Source organism: Pteropus vampyrus, unplaced genomic scaffold (genome assembly GCF_000151845.1).
Source record: "Pteropus vampyrus isolate Shadow unplaced genomic scaffold, Pvam_2.0 Scaffold82, whole genome shotgun sequence".
In the NCBI taxonomy this organism is placed as follows: domain Eukaryota; kingdom Metazoa; phylum Chordata; class Mammalia; order Chiroptera; family Pteropodidae; genus Pteropus; species Pteropus vampyrus.
This window is the reverse complement of record NW_011888863.1, coordinates 7,133,239-7,151,564: the sequence shown is the minus strand read 5'-3', so window position 1 is coordinate 7,151,564 and position 18,326 is coordinate 7,133,239. Positions and strand designations below refer to the sequence as shown.

Genomic DNA, 18,326 nt, shown 5'->3' with positions numbered 1-18,326 from the left:
TATGTCACCCACTAAGTTTATCTTAATACACAATGTGATTTAATACTAGAATGCTTAGGAAAAATACAAAACAATATATTGGCTTCAAATGTTATTTTTTAGGTACATTGTGACTAAATATACGTAATAGTTTTTTAACTAGATTTGGGTTCATTTCCAGTCAGTCTTTAATTGCTGCTTCATATCCAAATGCTTATGAGGTTTTAGGAAACTATTTAGTTTGAAAGGCAGACCTCATAAATCATAGCTAACCCACTCCACTTAAGCTCACAGTCAATCACAGCTGTATAAACCTAACCTTAATTTAAATATTTAAAATAAACATTTAATTTGTCAATGTTTTTGATCTCGCATTTTACACATTTAATGTTGTTCTAAAAGTTTTTCTCTGTGATTAAGGCATTTTAAGTCTATCATAAGGGCTTAATATGAGTGAGGGGACATCATAGGTTTTCTCTAGAGGCACAAAGCAATGATTACTCAATTTACGTATAATTTTTATATCACTGTAGTATTGAGTTTTACATATTCTAATGATTGTATAAAGAATTACAAGTCAGAAACATGGTAGAAAATTTTCCTTGAGACTTGTAGGTTTGGAAAAGAGTAACTGAACCACAATGAATTCAAAATTATAAACCCATTTGAAGAAGGATATATGAGAGGATTTTTTCCTTCCTCCACATTGTCACTCCATTGAAGAATGACTAGCTTCTATAATTCTAGTGCTTCTATAATTCTAGTTTTATTAGATCATCAATACATGTTGTGTTTGGTCTCATTTTCTCTAAAGGGTAAGAGACAACTACCTTCAAAGGCCAAACAGGTCTCAGCAAGCATCTAATTTTTTAAATTCTGAAACATCAATATTTTGGCAGTATTACCAGGATCTTTTTTTTGCCTTAATCTTCTTTTTTTCTTGTGACAAATTAAGATCTGTATTTCCTCTTTATATGAGCAGTGATTCTCTGAAATCTGATTATTATAAGAATGCTTTCATATACAAAGTATACAGCTATGCATTTTATTCGTTTAATCACATTTTCTTTAAAATTCAATCATTATAATTTTGTTTTATGGAAAAATTGGTCATTATTTGGGACACATCTGCATTCATTACAAACTTTTTTTGTACAAAATTCTGTCAGAAGACAAACATTGTCATAAATGTTTAGCAGAATTTCCAATGCCAATTAAAATTATCTATATTTGAAAATATAATTGTGGTCTTTCTGATCTACATTGTATTCTACTAATGATGTGTTTATTAAGTCAATAGAATGTAAGCTCTTTGAAGGTAGTGCTATGTTTACTGTTTTATCCTCAGTGCCTACAAAAATCTCTGGTTCCTAATAGAATCTCAATAAATATTTGTTGAAAGAGTGAATAATTAAATTAATGAATTTATCTTCAAAGGGCCTCAATTTCCTTATTTATAAAATGATCGGTGCTGTTTAATAATCTCCAAATTCCTTCTAAAAATAAATGTATATATTTGTAGCTCCAGTATCTAATACAGTATCTTATGTAGATAAGCATCAAAATATTTAGTTATGATACTGTCAAAAATTAGAGCACTTGAGGCATATAAAAGCTAGAACATAATGAGCAACATACTCATGAAAAAACAGTGAATACCATGGCTAAATTTGCATGGCATAACAAATATACTGAGTTTACTGAAGTTCTAGAAAAGTGAGAATGTCTTAATATATCCATTTACAGTGATAAAAGGAAAGCCTGTTAATTTGCTTAAGTAGAAAGTAGCTTGGAAAAAAATATATATTCAAATTGCTCTTAGTTATTCTAGTTAAAACTAGAAATCATCATTTTGCAGTTGTGAAAACTAAGGTAGGAAAAGTTAGCAACTTCTCTTCAAATCACAGCTAGTTATTGATGGAGCCAGGATAAGAAACCAGGGCTCCTTAGATTCTAGGTTCAACAAAAAGTGGGAACATTGCTATTCCTAAGAGCATTCTTGGTGCTAAAAGGCACCTGAACAAATGTTTGTAAAGATAGGCTCTAAACTATTTCTATATTATTGACTATAATTAGTGGCGTATAAAAACGTATCAATAAAATTTCTCGGTGTATAATTATGACCCAAATCCCAAACTTTCTTTTCAGCAGATTTGCTGTCATCCAAATGTAAGACACAATGTCCTTATTTTTCTCATTTGAGTATATGCATGCATATGCACTTAAGTGTACACAACTAAATCTTTACTTATATTCTTGGCCAACTATAATTGATTTATTTCAATACCCGAATCTTGTTAAAGATTTTAGTGTGTTTTAAAGGAACAATTTTGAACTCATAAAATTATACATAAAGCTCCTTTATATGTTCATGAAAAATCCTGTGATGAAATCACATATTAGATTACCAGTTAAATTGTTTTTATTCATTTTTAATTAGAAAAACAATACATTAAAATCTCATTTGTTTTATTTTCCTACCATATTTTGGCTAAGTTAAGTAATTAACAGTTCGTGTTATTATTAAAATTCAGTACTAAGAGCATTGGAGGCAAAATATTACAGCTTAAAAGAGCTGAGACTCATCTGCTCAAAGATTCCGAAGTATAATTAGCATGAATGTGTCAAATAAAATTAGACCTCCTGATAGGGAATGTTGCTATTAAAGGTCAATAAATTATTTTGCTTGTTTCTAATTTGTACAATATCAAGTTCCTTTGTTGGTGACAGTGTTTAGAAATAAATCCCTGGCTGAAGACATGGTTTCTTGTTATTATCTAACATGATAGTTTTTTCTTCATAACAGTAAATATCTTAAGTAGCCACTGATACTGTAAGAGCTGACATTAACATAGCCTATGTAGACTATAAGAAAATACAATATAACATATATGTAATATACATATAATATATAGACCCTTTTTTATTTTAATTTTTAAAATTTTTCAGTTACGGTTAATATTCAATATTAGTTTCAGACGTACAGCATAGTGTTATACATTCATATAATTGACGAGGTGCTCCCTCTGATGTATGTATCTTTACAGAATTTGCTGCAATGGCCTCATAACTAGAAGGGTAGAATCATCCTGGGGTCTTTGAGGTGGAGGAGTCGGGGAGAGGAGGTGGAAGAACTAGTATTAATAACTTTTTTTCCCCATTCAGGTAGATCCTGAGGTAGGTTATGATCTACTGTCTAATGTTCCATTATCGAATAGAAAACATTACAGTTAATTTTTAAAATCTTGTAGAAGTCAATTTGTCCATATGGCAGAATTATTTTAACCAAAGACTCCTGTTTTCTCTTCAGTCCTCATTATTTCCTTAGTTCTGTTTCAGTAGTCATAGTGGACAAAACAATATTAAAAAGCTTATTATCATTTCTGATATGTTTTAGTTTGAATTAATGTATCAGATGTGGTATTAGCATTATGCTTTTATTCAACACATGTTTATTGAGCACTTACTATGTGAAAGCCACTGTTCCAGATATTAAAATGTATTGGTGCCATTAATTAAATGCTATGCATAGTTGTTCAAGTTGATTTAGATGTAGAATTAATATACAATCACAGATTATAAATCATTTACTCAATAATGAACATATGTAAAGATTTTTAAAATAAGTTCGGATATGTGAATATCATATCGAGTACCATATTTGAAAGCATATTTGATTGAATCTAAGATGCTATCGATTATAAGATGCACCAGTATCTTACATAGTACCAAGAAAGAACAAAGAATGTTGCTAATTAAAGACTTGATGCTTTCGATAGTAAGGAATTTTTATTTTATACTTATGAAAATACCTCCGTTAAAACTTAATTAGACATAGATTTTTAAAATCATGTCATATATCGCTCTTATACAAACAAAAAAGGTAAACAAAATAAATTGGTTAAAGTAACTTTAAAATTAAAGTTCTGAGTCTTCTGAACAGCTTTTTGATTCAGAATTGGTGATGCCTTTGTTATTTCACCTATTATTGGACTCTATGCCATTAAGAGTGCTGTCAATAATGTTCATGATGCACTTTTGTTCCTTAAAAGAATTCATTAAAAATATAAAGGCCATTGATGTTGTGCTCTAAAGCTCGCTATACAGTTATGAGGAATGTGGGCACTGTTGCCAAACTCATCTGACACTTTCTTTTCCCTCCCAGCCCAGCAAAAGTTTGATTGGGTGTGCATCACTGTTTTCTCCAGTATTTCCTTCCAAGTCACTGAGACTTATACTATGACTTTCAATGATGATGCTTTTCCTTTAGTGCATACAAAGAGAAAACTATGACACCATTACTCCCTGGCTATTAGTGATTATAACAAGCCATTGAAAGGTCATGTACTGGATTTGTAGATGAGGAAGAGACTGCTAGTTATTTCCCAGTATTCACTTTCTTCTTCTATTTCACAGTAATAGAATCCTTTTTTTTAAAAGCAGTATATGGCAGAAGTAAAAAAAAAAAAAAAAAATTTAAGAAACTTAAAAAGGACAACTGTTCTCAGCCGCACCAGCCATAGGACTAAGTTCTGTCTGTCGGAATGTCTGCAGTGGTGATGCCCACTACTCCTAGGTTGTGCCCTTAAAATGAAAGGACATTCCCTCACCTTCCCTTCTCCCTTGATATTCCTCCTCCATCCAGCTGCCCGGAATGTGGACGTGGTAGCTTGCCATCTTGGACTTTAAGGAGAAAACAGAACTCTTTAAATAGCAAAACAAAAATATAGAAGAAATCAGGATTCCAGACACCTTAAAGCTAATGAATCTGCCCTGGCCTGCTTGTGCTGGGACAGTTACATGAGAGAAAAAACTTCTATCTTGTTTAAGGCACTATTAATTTGGCCCCTTGTTATAGAAATCAGAAATTAGCCCTATTATAATTGTAATACCATATGAATAGTATAAATAAGTCGACTTCAAAGATAATTCCAAATTTTTATCCTAGAGGCAGCTTGCCTCAGTTTTTTTTAATACAAGTTCCTCATTGAAGTTTTATTCCATTCTTTCTCCACAGAATAATGCCATATTCATAGTCTGTGTTCAGGCAACAATGGGGAACACTGAAGAAACAAAAGGCTTGGAATATCTATGAACTAAATTATAATTTATGATTAATTATAAGAAATCACACTTTTATACATTTTGAAAATTAAACAACTAGAATTTTAAAATGAAAAAATATGATACAGATAGACACCGATGAGAGTATCAGCTAAGGAAGTGTTACTTGAGAACAGAGAGCATGCCAATTGGTCTATGCTATTCTGTGAGATAAGAGCCATTTTCATGGGTAGTATGTAATTAGACCTAACAGTTTTCACAAGCCACAGTGAATAGGACCATACAAATGTTATGATCTGGTTATACAACCTTTAGCAAAGTTCTGCTTTACTAAAAGTTTCTGAGGAATTGGCAGGTTTTTGGCTTACTCTGATTTTTTTTTTTTTTTATAAAAGTGGTCTTTGTTTTGCAGAACTGTCACTTTATTTTGAGATATTAAGAAACAATAAAAGAGTAAGACCTTTATAGAAAAAATGAGTCGGAGATACACAGTCAGACAGATAGATAGATAGTGGTAGAGCAATGGTTATGCATGTGTATGTAATCAAACCAGAGTCTGAGCAATTTTAAACCTGATTGTCTTGGAGCCTAATCTAATTTCTGTAAATTTCATTAACTCTTAGTCTTATCAAGATATAATAGGATAAAGGTTATATAATAGACTCTTTTTTATTATCCGAAGACATTGAAAATTTGAGCTAGAGAGAACCTATTCATCAAGGTTGCCTATTGCAATAGGTAACTTCAAAGTCCATGTGGAAAAGGCAAGCCATTCATATTTATCACTCTGGCTCCTTTCCTTCAGTGATCTCTTCTCTACCATACCTCTTTTCTTTTATGATCATGCCCAGACATTTATTATGCTAAACAATGCTACCTTAGAATTATAAATTGAGATATCTCAAATCCCAACCAAAAGTTCCTATGCTTTCATCTTTCTCATGTAGAAATTCCAAAACATTCACTTTTCTACTTCTCTGTGAATTTCTTGTCAGTAAACACGGCATCGTACTTATGATCCATCCTTCATCATTGCAATCACTTTCTCCATTGAAGTTTATCACATTTTCCTAAGGAGAGAGGTACCTCATTGATGGACAAATCCATCTGTCTCTCAATCCCTACTCCAAAGCAACTGAATAATTAGGTGATTTTAAAACCAGGCAGACTAGTATCACTCTATTAGCACAGAATTTCAAAAGAACTCTCAATTCTGACCAGATATCCTATGTTTTCCAATTCAATTGTCTGTTCTCCACAGTTCCTACTTCAAACTTTCCCCACTCTACTTAAATATTCCAAACTATTCTCAAATATCCTAAAATAACTGGCAGTTGACCCTAACTCTTACTTTGAATAGAAAACACTACTCGTAAACAAGAATTTACTTGACTTTCTACCCAGACTTATAAACTTACCTGATTCCAGAACCACCCTCTTTTTCTTAAAAAAGAAGTGATCCAATTCTTTCACTTTGTTCATCCATTGTCACCTTTTATGGGACTTCATTATTAATTACTGACTTTGCTTAACTTTCTGTCTCTTGTGTAATCATTTCTTTCTGTGAGTTTGAAAACATACTTAAGTATTACACATCTTAATAAAAACAGTTTTATCAATTCCATGTGCTACTCTAGTTATTGTTCTTGCTCTCTTCCTTTTCTAAACCCAGTTTCCTGAAGGAATTATCTACTCTCATAGAATTCACTTCCTCACCCTCATTTTTTAATTAAACCACATAGTTAACACAACCTCTGTTTCACGAGTCTCATGAAATTCATTAAAGATCTACTTGTTAATGGTTACTTGTCAACTCTCATTTTAATTGAACTTATTTTTACTTTTACACTGGTGACCACTTTTTAAAATATATTTTCTCCAAATTTCTGTGAAAACACATTGACCTGACTTTTTAAAAACTCTTCTCCTTCTACTCTTTCTCAGTGTTTTATGCATTTAGGCCCTTTGTTCCTTAAAGTTATAGTTCTTTAAATATTGGTGTATTCAGAATTCCATGGAGGAGCTTTTATCTTCTCTGTCATGGATTCAGATTCCACTATTTAAGGAAGTTCTTCCATTTTACCTTGAGTTGCAGTCATGCATGACCAACAGTTTACTCAAAATGTCTATGTACATGACCACAAGTACTTCCAACTCAGTACAGCCAAAATCGGAGTCATGATCTTCCTTACTTCATCATACTCTTTGTCTCCCAGTGTCTCACATTTCTGTCCTTCAGTCTTCACACTCCTTTACTTCAGCTTTGACTTCCCGAGTATCTCCTGAATTTGCTCATTTTTCCCATTTCAGAAATCCTCGTTTGGAGCAACTATAATTTCTCATGTGGATGACTTGCAATCTGTTAACTAGTTTTTCCTCTTCTAGTCCGGCTTCTACTCATATCGTCTCTCTAGCCAGAGTGTTATTTCTGAAATGTGTATTTGATCATTGCAATAACTGACTTAAACATGTTTCTGGGGCTACTTATCTTTCTTTGAACTAAGTCCAAACTCAGAACATTCTTCCTGTCATGGTTAAAAATGTTGAATTGAATCAAAGTCATAAAAGAATCATTTAATACATTTTGATGACTTTATAAATTCTCCCAGATCCTCCTTTAATATTTTGATAGTTAGATTCTTTTTTATTTTGCTACACAAATTTGACTGAAAAAAAGTTATCATAAAGATCTAAGTATTAGTTGATTTTGTTTTTCAATAGTTTTAATTTTTAGATATTAAAATATCTAAAATATATAAAATATAAGAAATATATAAAATATAAGAAGCTCGTTTTATAATTTGTTTTATTTTTTAGGATAAAATTTTAATTAACCTATCATCTTCTTTCACTTGTTGCTATTGAAAGGAAATACCTTTCCCCTTGTTTTATGTTTCTAAATGGAAGGATCTACAAGATAGGAATAATCATGGAATCTTGCCCCACTCCCATCCCTAAGAAGTGACATACCTGTTTTCCCTTTCTTTGAAGCTCCATATCCTCAGGAAACAAATACTCTGCTCCTCCATGTGGTAATTTTACAGGACTGAGTTCTCATGGAGAATATCTGTTGAGGTTGTCCAGCCAGGCCTGTGACTGTATGAGCAAGTCTAATTGTTGCACTTCTTGTGCAAATTATAATGCTAAATACTTTATATTTTCTTATCTAAACTTAACAACATTTCTATGAAATAAATATAAATATCTCTCTTTTACTGAGGCTCTTAAAACCTAACCGGTATTCCCAAAGTCACACAGTGGTGTTGACGTTTGAATCCAGGTCTATATTGTTCCACAGCACAAGCTATGTTAAATTATCTTCTTAGTAAGAGCATTTCTGTATATTCCCTCCAAATCAGTCAACTTTTAGTCATCCATCCACCTTGAAATCCACAGACATTTGAGTGCCTTTTGAGATAAGTCCCAAAATATGTATTCAATAGCTCCATAAACAATTTTTGACTATATTGTATATACTTGACACTAAAAATAAAAAGGTGAATTAATTTGTTTTTTGCTTTGAAGGATCACAGAGTGAATGAATTAATAGGATGTGAACATGTGAAGAAGCAAAATAAATACAGATCCATATTTCCTTATCAGCAATTATGAAACCTCAAAACCTGAAAACTCAACATTATTTTTTAAATTATGATAATTTGGCATTAACACTTTACCTGAATTGGCATTTAGCTACTTACAGTCTTTGATGATCCCATGTTGTGTAAATAATTCATACATTTCATTATAGATATATTAATGTGTTTGGTTACTGAATGTTATCCCAGATAATGTGTGCCATATTATCTTTCTAATAGCCAAAAGAAAATAATAATAGTTTTTGAAACACATCATGTCCCAAAAGTGTAGGATACAGGATTATAGACCAATTGATTATTATAATACTAGTGTTACAGTTGTGGGTGTGCTTTAAAAGCCCAGAAGAATAGAAGAGGCAGAGAGAGCTTCAGGGAGGAGGTACTATTGTATCTGATTTTTGAAGGATGAATACAAATTTTCTAGGCAGCCAAATAGAAGAAGAAAATGCACTGTCACTACATGAAACAGCCCAAACAAAATCATGAGAGTATTGGTGAGGTCAGAATAAAGAATATAGGTAAGAGAGTAGCAGAAGAATGAAGCTGGATCAATAGCCAGGGGTCAAATCACAAAAATGTTATGAAATACCATGCAAAGTTTGGATTTGCCCCAGGCGGCTAAGGGGTGACCTGGAAGGATGTTAAGCTAAGAGAGCTATGGTGACTATATATATCAGTTGCCAGGACTTGACTTGTTTTCCACCTGCTACCCTGGCATTGATGAGACAAACTTTCATTTTCAAAACTGACTGTGTTTGGGTGAAATATTTTATAGTCCCCCCAAAAATAGAACCAGATATCAATTTTAGAAAGAAAATTATCAGCAGAAGGGACGATGGAACTAGGGTCAGAGATATCTACAGAGCTTTGTCCTAAGATGAAAACAACCTTATGAATGCCAAACCTCATCACTATAGTGGCATAAAAAAATTTCATAAAACTTTTGTGGGTGGAATATAAAATTTTCTAATACTCAACCCTCATTAATGAGAAAGGAGGTGTTTTCAGTTATAGACTGAAAACTACTTCTCCTTTTTCCCCTACCCCACATTGTCCTGCAGTTTCATTATATCTTGGCTTTGGGCTCCAACTAGGTAGAAGTTACACTGTTGAAGAAATTGAGTCAAAATATTCAGAAAAATGTAATGTAAATGGAGCTGAAAATACATGAAGTTTCTGAAACCATAATTGTCTTTATTCCTCCATTTTAAAACCATAGCTAATATCAGGAAACACATTAATTTTGTACTTTTCCCTTTTTCTCAAGTTATGGTGCCAATGAAAAATAAAAATTAAAAATAAAGTAAACCACCATATAAATGGGAAATATGTTCAATGTTTCTTTTTAGTAAGCAACTGGCAAGTGAAAGAGAATATTAATGTCTCTGTATCACAGCATGTCAAATTAATTTTTATCCTTATAATTTAGTAGCAATAAAAACATGGAATTATTTCAATTTCCGAATGGATTTCCATTAGCTACAAATGGGAGTTTAAACAAAACCATTTTATTTTACCAGTCAGGAAAATGTAAATTAAAACGAGGTATCATTTCCCCATCAGATCAATGAAAATTAAAGTACAACAATATTTCTCTGAGATTGTAAGAACTAATGAACTCATATGATGTTTTTGTTACAGCCATTCTAGGGTACATTTTGGAAATATCTGGTAAAATTAAATGTGTACATAACCTATGACCCTGCAGTTCTGTTTTTAGATATTTACCTTAGAGAAACATTCACAAATATGCACAGAGAAGGGTGCAAGGATACTCATTGTAGCTCTATTGTAGTAGCAAAACATTGGGCATAATCTAAATATCCATCATGATGAAGTATTATGGAATGGTATGTGACATGAAGTTAGACCTCAGGTATTGCTGAATAAAAAAAAATAAATTGAAGAAATAATCATGCAGTAGCCCATTTAAGTTTTAAAAAAAGTGCATTAAATAATTCTATATTTTTATGTTATTTTAAGAGATATTTTTGTTTAGTAGTCCTCGAACTAGCCAGATACACACCCAACTAGAATCTGTGGTTACTTCTGGAGAGGGGAGGGCCCTCCCGGATTTACAGTAGTGGTTAAAGGAAATTAGGTTTATTCTGTATTAGTTTGATAGGACTGCTATTACAAAGTTCCACGGACTGAGTGGCTGAAATGACAGTAACTTATTTCCTCAGAATTGTGGAAGCTACAAGGCTGTGATCAAGTTGTCAAGAACGTTGATTTCTTCTGAGGTCTTTCCCCTAGACTTGTAGGTGGCCACCTTCTCCCTGTGTTTTTACCTGGTCTTCCCTCTGAATGTCTTTGTCCTAGTCTCCTCTTATTATAAGGACACCAGTCACATTGAATTAGGGTCCATCCATATGACCTCATTTTGCCTTACTTACTCACTTAAAGGCCCTATCTCCAAATACAGTTACATTCTAAGGTATGGAGGGATAAGACCCCAATGTATGAATTCGGAGGGTGTAAAGGAATTCAGCCTATAACATATTCCTAACATTTTTATTTGAAATAAACAAAAGAAATTGGATTCATATTTAATGTTGAAGCTAAATAAAGTTGTAGAAGAAATTACAAAGTTTTCTAAATCTAGAAAACTTTCCTTTCATAGGAAATCTATTTGGTCTTCAAAACTTTAAGAGTGTTAACACACCAAATTGCTAACATTGGCTATCTTAGAAATGTGAAAATAGAAGCAGGTAAAGGATATTAACTTAAAAAAAAAAAGTTTACTTTTAGAACAGTTTTAGATGTACAGAGAATTGGCAAGATAGTACAAAGTTCCATATTTCCTACACCCTGTGTCTCCTATTGTTAACATTTTATATTAGTATGACACATTTGTTAAAATTAATGAATCAGTATTGATATATCGTTAACTGAAGTCTATACTTTATTAAGAGTTCCTTAGTTTTTACCTAATATCCTTTTCTATTCCAAGATTCTGTCTAGGATACCACATTGCATTTAGTTGTCATATCTTTTTAGTCTCTTGTTGGCTGTGACAGTTTCTCAGATTTTATTTATTTTGTTTCATTTTTGATGGCCTTGACAGTTTTGAAGAATACTGATCAGGTATTTTGTAGAATGCTCTTCTACTGAAATTTCTCTTATATTTTTCTAATAATTAGACTCTGGTTATGGGTTTGGGGAGGTAAAGTATCATTTTCATCACATCATATCAATAGTGTATACTATCAATGTGATTCATCACTGTCAATGTTCACTATAATCCCCTGGAGAAGTTTTCTCTACTGTGGAGTTATCCCTTTTTCACCCTTTCTCAGACTTTATTCTTTGGAAGAAAATTACTCTGTGTAGCTCACACTTAAAGAGTAGGGACCTGTGCCTCACCTCCTTGAGAGCAAAGTATCTACATAAATTGTTTGGAATTCTTTTGCATGAGAGATTTGTCTCTTCTTTCCCATTATTTATTTACTCAATCTTATTAACTGTTTGTACTATGTTCCTTTGAATCATTTTACATAATGAGTATATATTAATTTTGTAATTATTTTGAAATAAGAATGTTTTAGAGAAACTTAGATAAGAAATCATTAACTAATTTTGGCCTTTGGAAATTAAGAGCATGAAAGACCATCAAACTATGGAGTTGGAAAATACAGCTAATAACGCACACATTCTCTATTAGTAATATGTTATTCTCATTTAGACTATACAAAGTGGTTTATACAAATATTTAACATTATTCTCTGCTGAGAGAGAGAGAAGATTGTATCTTTAGATCAAAGATGAAGCAAACAGAAACCTTTTCTGTATATGCAGTTTCTGAGTTTCTTAACCTTCGTGACTTCAAGTTGCAAGTTGCCAACCTTCACTTTGCAAACTCTTGGACCCATGGAAATAAATGATATATTCATGTATACAACTGGAAACTCTTCTTGGGATAGGATTTTTCAAATATCTTCTTTGAGAATTTCCCAACGTAATTACTAATTGTTCTTCCCCACAAAGATAACTTAAAATTAAATTTTTGAAACTCTAAATGAGGAAGCTATGATTAATAATTATAATGTAAAATTATCTCACCATTTCTACTGTTTTATATGTACTATCAAGGCATTAATATTTATTCACATTGTGATTTTTTCCAGATATTTCAGTAAGCTTGTTAGCAGTCGTTGTCAGCTTTTGTGGCCTGGCTTTGTTGGTTGTCTCACTTTTTGTCTTCTGGAAATTGTGCTGGCCTTGCTGGAAGAGCAAACCCGTGACTTCCAACGTCAGTACTCTTCCGCAGAGCACTTCAAATGCTCCTACCGAAGTTTTTGAGTCCGAAGAGAAAAAAGAGGTTAAAGAAAATGGAAAGCCAATACTAAAAGCTATTGAGCCTGCAATAAAAATCAGCCACACTTCCCCTGATATCCCAGCAGAAGTTCAAACTGCTTTAAAAGAACATTTAATTAAACATGCACGTGTGCAAAGACAAACTACTGAGCCGACGTCATCATCCCGGTAAGGAAAGATCAAAGGTATAAAACCCGCTCTCGCTCTCGCGCTCAGAGCTCTGTGTGTGTGTGTGTGTGTGTGTGTGTGTGTGTGTGTGTTGTGTTGTCTGTGTGTGTGTGTGTGTGTGTGTGTGTGTGTGTGTGTGTGGTGTAATTTCATAAGAGAAAAAACTGAGTTGGGAAAGGAGAAAAGACAAACAGGAGAAATGAGAAAGATATAGGGAACATAATTGAATAAAGAGAGAATGGGTAGGACATGTTATTATTTATTGACTTTTTCCCTTAAAATATCATTGGTTGATAGCTGCTGCTTATACTCTTTCAATTTAGTTTAATTCAATCAATAAATATCAAGAAAAGGGACATATGAAATCATCTAGAAATTCACAATCAAAACCTAAGAACAGAGATCGATGTTTAGCCTACATTTGTTTAGCACCAACACCATAAACGTGGAACTGCTGGAAAATTGCTTCTTTGAACTGACATAGACCAAATGCATACTATGCAGGGTATGGTAAGTTCCACAAGAGCCCTAGTGAACACCATGAGCATACCAAGGAGTAGACATGGAAGGAAGGAAGAGGGAGACCTCCTTAAGAAGATACATTTTAACTCAGCATGAAAAAATCAGCAGAAGTTTGCTTGAATGAAAATAATATGCTATAATCTGTTTCAAATTGTGTTAACTGTAAAGAAAAAAGAGATTCTCATGAAGAGTCATTTTTTTCTGCCAAGTATGGTATTCAATACTTAAAATGAACAACAACATGATAGTGGCAGTTTTTTTTAGTTCCCAGAAGTAGCAACTAATTTTACCCTAAGGCAGAGTAAAATCAATGATATTGGGAGGTAGGTTGCTAACAAATTGACTCCCTAACCTTACCTTTCTACCTCTCTAAATCGAAGGTTCATCCATGCTTTCTGACATGTCATACTTTTGTGGGTTTAGAAATCTATCAAATTGAAAAACTGTGCAAGGATTGAAAGAATATTTAATATATCTTTTATGAAATAAAAAGATGATTGTATCCATAAATAAATCTTCTTCCTGAAATAATTTCAAAGGTATGAATAAGAATAATTATTATTTTGTGGATAAGGAACTTTAGGATAAGTTCGATGCATGGTCTATCTTTTTCATATTATACTTTTCTGTACTATTTAAGTTTTATAATCCAAGTATGCCTCATATTTAGTTATTATTTTTGATAAATTTTCTTAAGCAGTGACATTTAGTGTCATTTTTTAAACTTTTATATTTTTGATTGTAATATGACCCAATATATATTAATTTAAATTTATTTATTATGGATATTTAATAGCAAAATAATTATTCCACATGCCACTTTTTAAAATATTTATAGGAAAACTACTTTAAAATGATCTCATGAACTTACCTGATTATCACCGGTATCATTGCTGCAAACTGTGGCCTAATATATCTAACATTTTAAGACACTCAAATTTCAGGGTAAAAATGTTCACTTAATCTACAAAATATTTTTTTAAATATCAACAGCTATGAATATATATCAGCTTGTTGGCATTCAGTATTTTTCAACTCTTTTAGTTGATAAGTAAACCCTATATAAGGACACTCAATTAATGAAGATAAATTAAGGTAAGCTATGAAAATAACTTCACTTTCTCTATCGAAATGTTTTTTTGGAAATTACAGAAAAACAAAATTCTGTCTCTAAAACATTACCAATGAATGTAAGGAGGCATCTTATCTGATTATCCCTAGCTAGGGGAGAATGAAAGAATACATACTGTGAACACGTGTGTGAAGACTTGATCTTGGATGCAGACTTGGTTCCTAGAAATAATCTATAGTAGGAATGAAGACATATCATTCAATCAAGCCCTGGATTTCTCAGTAATTAATTGAATAAATCAGAAAAAAAAAACTTTATCTCTCAATCTTAAAAAAACATAAAAATTGGATTGTACATATCACATATATTCGAAGATAAAAAGTGGAATACAAATTTATAGTTTAGAACTTTGATATCATTCCATCTGCTTCTTTGAATTTTCTCATTTATATGAGTGACTGGGAAAGAAAGATTAAAAAATTATTTTTGAGTATTATAATTCAGTCACTATGCCAGGCACCCTTCCTGCAAATCCTCCACCAACCTGCATGAAGTAAGTGTTATTAATTATCCCCATTACTTGCAAGTTAACTGAAGCCCAGAGAGATGTAAAAATTTGCCCAAAGTCATGCAGCTAGTGAGAGTTAGAATTCAAATTTATCCAGATTGGTGGAATACATTTTAAGCATTAAAGTCAAGAGGATATAGTTTTTATAGCAAAAGGTGTTGGCTTCAAGTCTGCTGAGGACAGGTAGTTTGGAGGATGGAGAATGGGGGCATCTTTCTGCTCTTTCTACTCAATTAGATACATGGAATTATATATGGTTATTATGAATAACTAAAGTTATGATTTTAATGTTTGGCCTTGAGATGAATTCTTTGCAGAAAATTTGATTATTCCTAGTTTTCAAAAGCCCTAATCTACATTAATTACTTCATCATACTAGAAATTACCTTTATATAGAGAGGAAAAGGAAATTGCTGTGTTCATTATGCCATCCACTTGGACACAGAGATCAAGCGTATATTATTATAAATCAAATTCTTTTGCTGAAATGCTAACTTTTCACTGAGATGTAGCAAAATCAAACCACACACACACATACACACAATGAATTTAACTTTAATACTTGATTTCTTTACCTTATTAGGATATCCCAGCTCCAGTCTGTTGCAACTCCCCTTTATTTGCTCAGGCAATAGATGACAAACATCATACTTTTTCAAGTTTTATTGGTCTGTGTATTTAAATAACATCCTGATTGGTAAGGAAGTTAACAGCATTTCTGGAAACTGTCACATTTTTCAAGTTCTCATCTCCTTTTTCAAATACCTGGACATTTGGTCTCATCAACCTGCCAGGCAAACAAACAGCCCAGCAAGCATCTGGGTATTTCTCCATTATTAACATTCTACTAGCATCCACCTTGATTGATTGTTCATTCATCCAATAGGCTTATTCAGTAGACATTTGCTTCTGGGAATAGTCAGTGTATTCTGCCCACTCTTTCCACTCTACAAATTCTAGGGAGCTGGAAAAAAATTGACAATACAACATAATTCAAAGATAAGACATATAATACCAACTTCAATATAAAGAATTACAAATGCAAACTGTGGAATGGAGAATGCAAAATTCAAATAAAAAAATTATTTCCAGCTGAGACATGGAGAAAGGCCATCAAGCTGAGGCTAAGGGAAACTAGGAATGCACATAAATGGCAATGGGGGGTGGAGTAGGGGTGGGGGGAGCGCATCCCAGCGGGAAACATTTTATGTGAAAAGTCACAGAACAGAAAATCTTGCTAAGAAAACAGCAGGTAAGTTACCTTGGACATTTGGCCCCATCAGCCAAATATAGAATTGAATGGAAGAATAATAAAAGCTAAAGTCAACTGGAATTAATGTATGAGAAGGCCTTGAAATCAGAGCCAAGATGTTAAAGTCTGTCCTGTCAAAAATTTTTGCAGCAGAATAGTCCCTTGGATAAAAAGCTGTGTTTTAGGAAAATTAATCTGACAAAAGTTTATAGGACAGACTTTAGAAGATGACCTCTGTTTTGTAACTAATAGTTCAGCCATAATAAAAATCAGGAAGTAGCAAACAACAACAAAAAAAGAGAAACCTGAGAAAGTTGTAAAGGAAGAATCTAAGATCCCTTATAAAAAAAAAAAAACAAACAAAACAAACAAACGAAAAAAAAACATTAAGTGATATTCTAGTCTTTCTAATTCTAGTCCAAACCTTTTAAAAGCCTGATGTTCAAACCGTTAGAATCTGAGATACCAAACTACCATTATAACATATTTGGAGGTTCCACATACTTCACAGATAAAGCTCTACACTGCTTTCGTAGACAGAAAATCTGCCAAATTCACTTCTGCATTGCTCTTGACACCTAGACAAAGCACTGTAGGAACTAAGGGCATATCTGTTGATCGAAAAAAAGCTGCAAATAAATTCATTTTATGTGACTTCATTTTATCTATTCAAATGGATCTTTCATGGTTGCCAATAAGAAGGATACTTTGTCTATTTATCATTCTCCCATAGTCTGTCGCCCTCCCGTAGACCTCAACTGCCTGCCTCTGTGCTTTTTGCTCATGCTGCTTCCTTTGTTTAGAATGATGAGCTCTCTTTTATTTACTATAGGATCTTTAAGGAAAATGCATCTAAGAGTCTATTTTTTCTGCCCAATTATAAGCTATTATCCTTTGTTATTTAAAGCCATAGTTACAGTCTAGCAATTAATTACTTATTGTCTTAAAATTGAGCTCTACCTGTTTGCCAAACTAGATGCTCAGTTCTCAGAGTACAAGGCTGTGTAACCTAATCTCCATCACTGCATAGGTGCATAATAAGCATTAAATGAATGTTCTTGATTGATATCTCTCTACTTCACTTTGCTCCTTTAAAAGCGGCATCAAGTGGTGAGATAAATTGTGCTTCTATTAGAAAGAAGTTAGTGATGGTATACTTCCAGGCATGAGTATGAGGACCAATTTTCTGGGCATTCGTTAGTGGTGGAAAGATGAGGTGAATAGTAAGTGGCAAAATAATTTGTTGAGGATGAGGAATTATATAGGTTAGCCACTGTTAGTGAGAATTCTAAGGACCTACTGGAAATAATTAGGAAACCTAATGGCAGATCTGATTGAACTTGAACAAAAGCAGGAAAATGTACATGGAAAGAAATCATTGACTCATATGTGTTGATTGATTTGCTGTTGGCTTTGGTTGCTTAGAAAAGTAATTCTTAAAATCACACGCAATGTCAGAAAGAATATTCAATGTACACTTAAAGTAGAAGTGAAGAATTGTGTAAGAATATGTAAAACTGGATTGCATAGTTTAAGAGATTTTTTTAAATTAAATTTCTCTCAAAACAGCACAAATTGCAATTATCCTTTCCAAGACATTGTAGGGAATGGAAAGCAAGATGTTACACCAAGGGTGAGTTTAAAAGATATATAATTAACTAGTATATCAAGAAAGAATACTTATCCAGAACAATGGAAGTACCTGAGATCTATGTCTTTGAAATAAAATTTCATGAACCATGCACTTGAGGTGGTTAAATAATCTCCTTTATGAAACATATGCAT

General features: G+C 32.7%; 1 protein-coding gene across 1 annotated transcript in view; it reads left to right on the top strand.

The window, feature by feature from the left end:
• Positions 1 to 18,326, top strand: part of SYT10 (synaptotagmin 10) — a 54,745-nt gene that overhangs the window by 3,518 nt on the left and 32,901 nt on the right. The window contains exon 2 of the mRNA XM_011363151.1: positions 12,770 to 13,127. Within this exon, the coding sequence (XP_011361453.1) occupies positions 12,770 to 13,127 (358 nt within the window). The remainder of the gene's footprint in view (positions 1 to 12,769; positions 13,128 to 18,326) is intronic.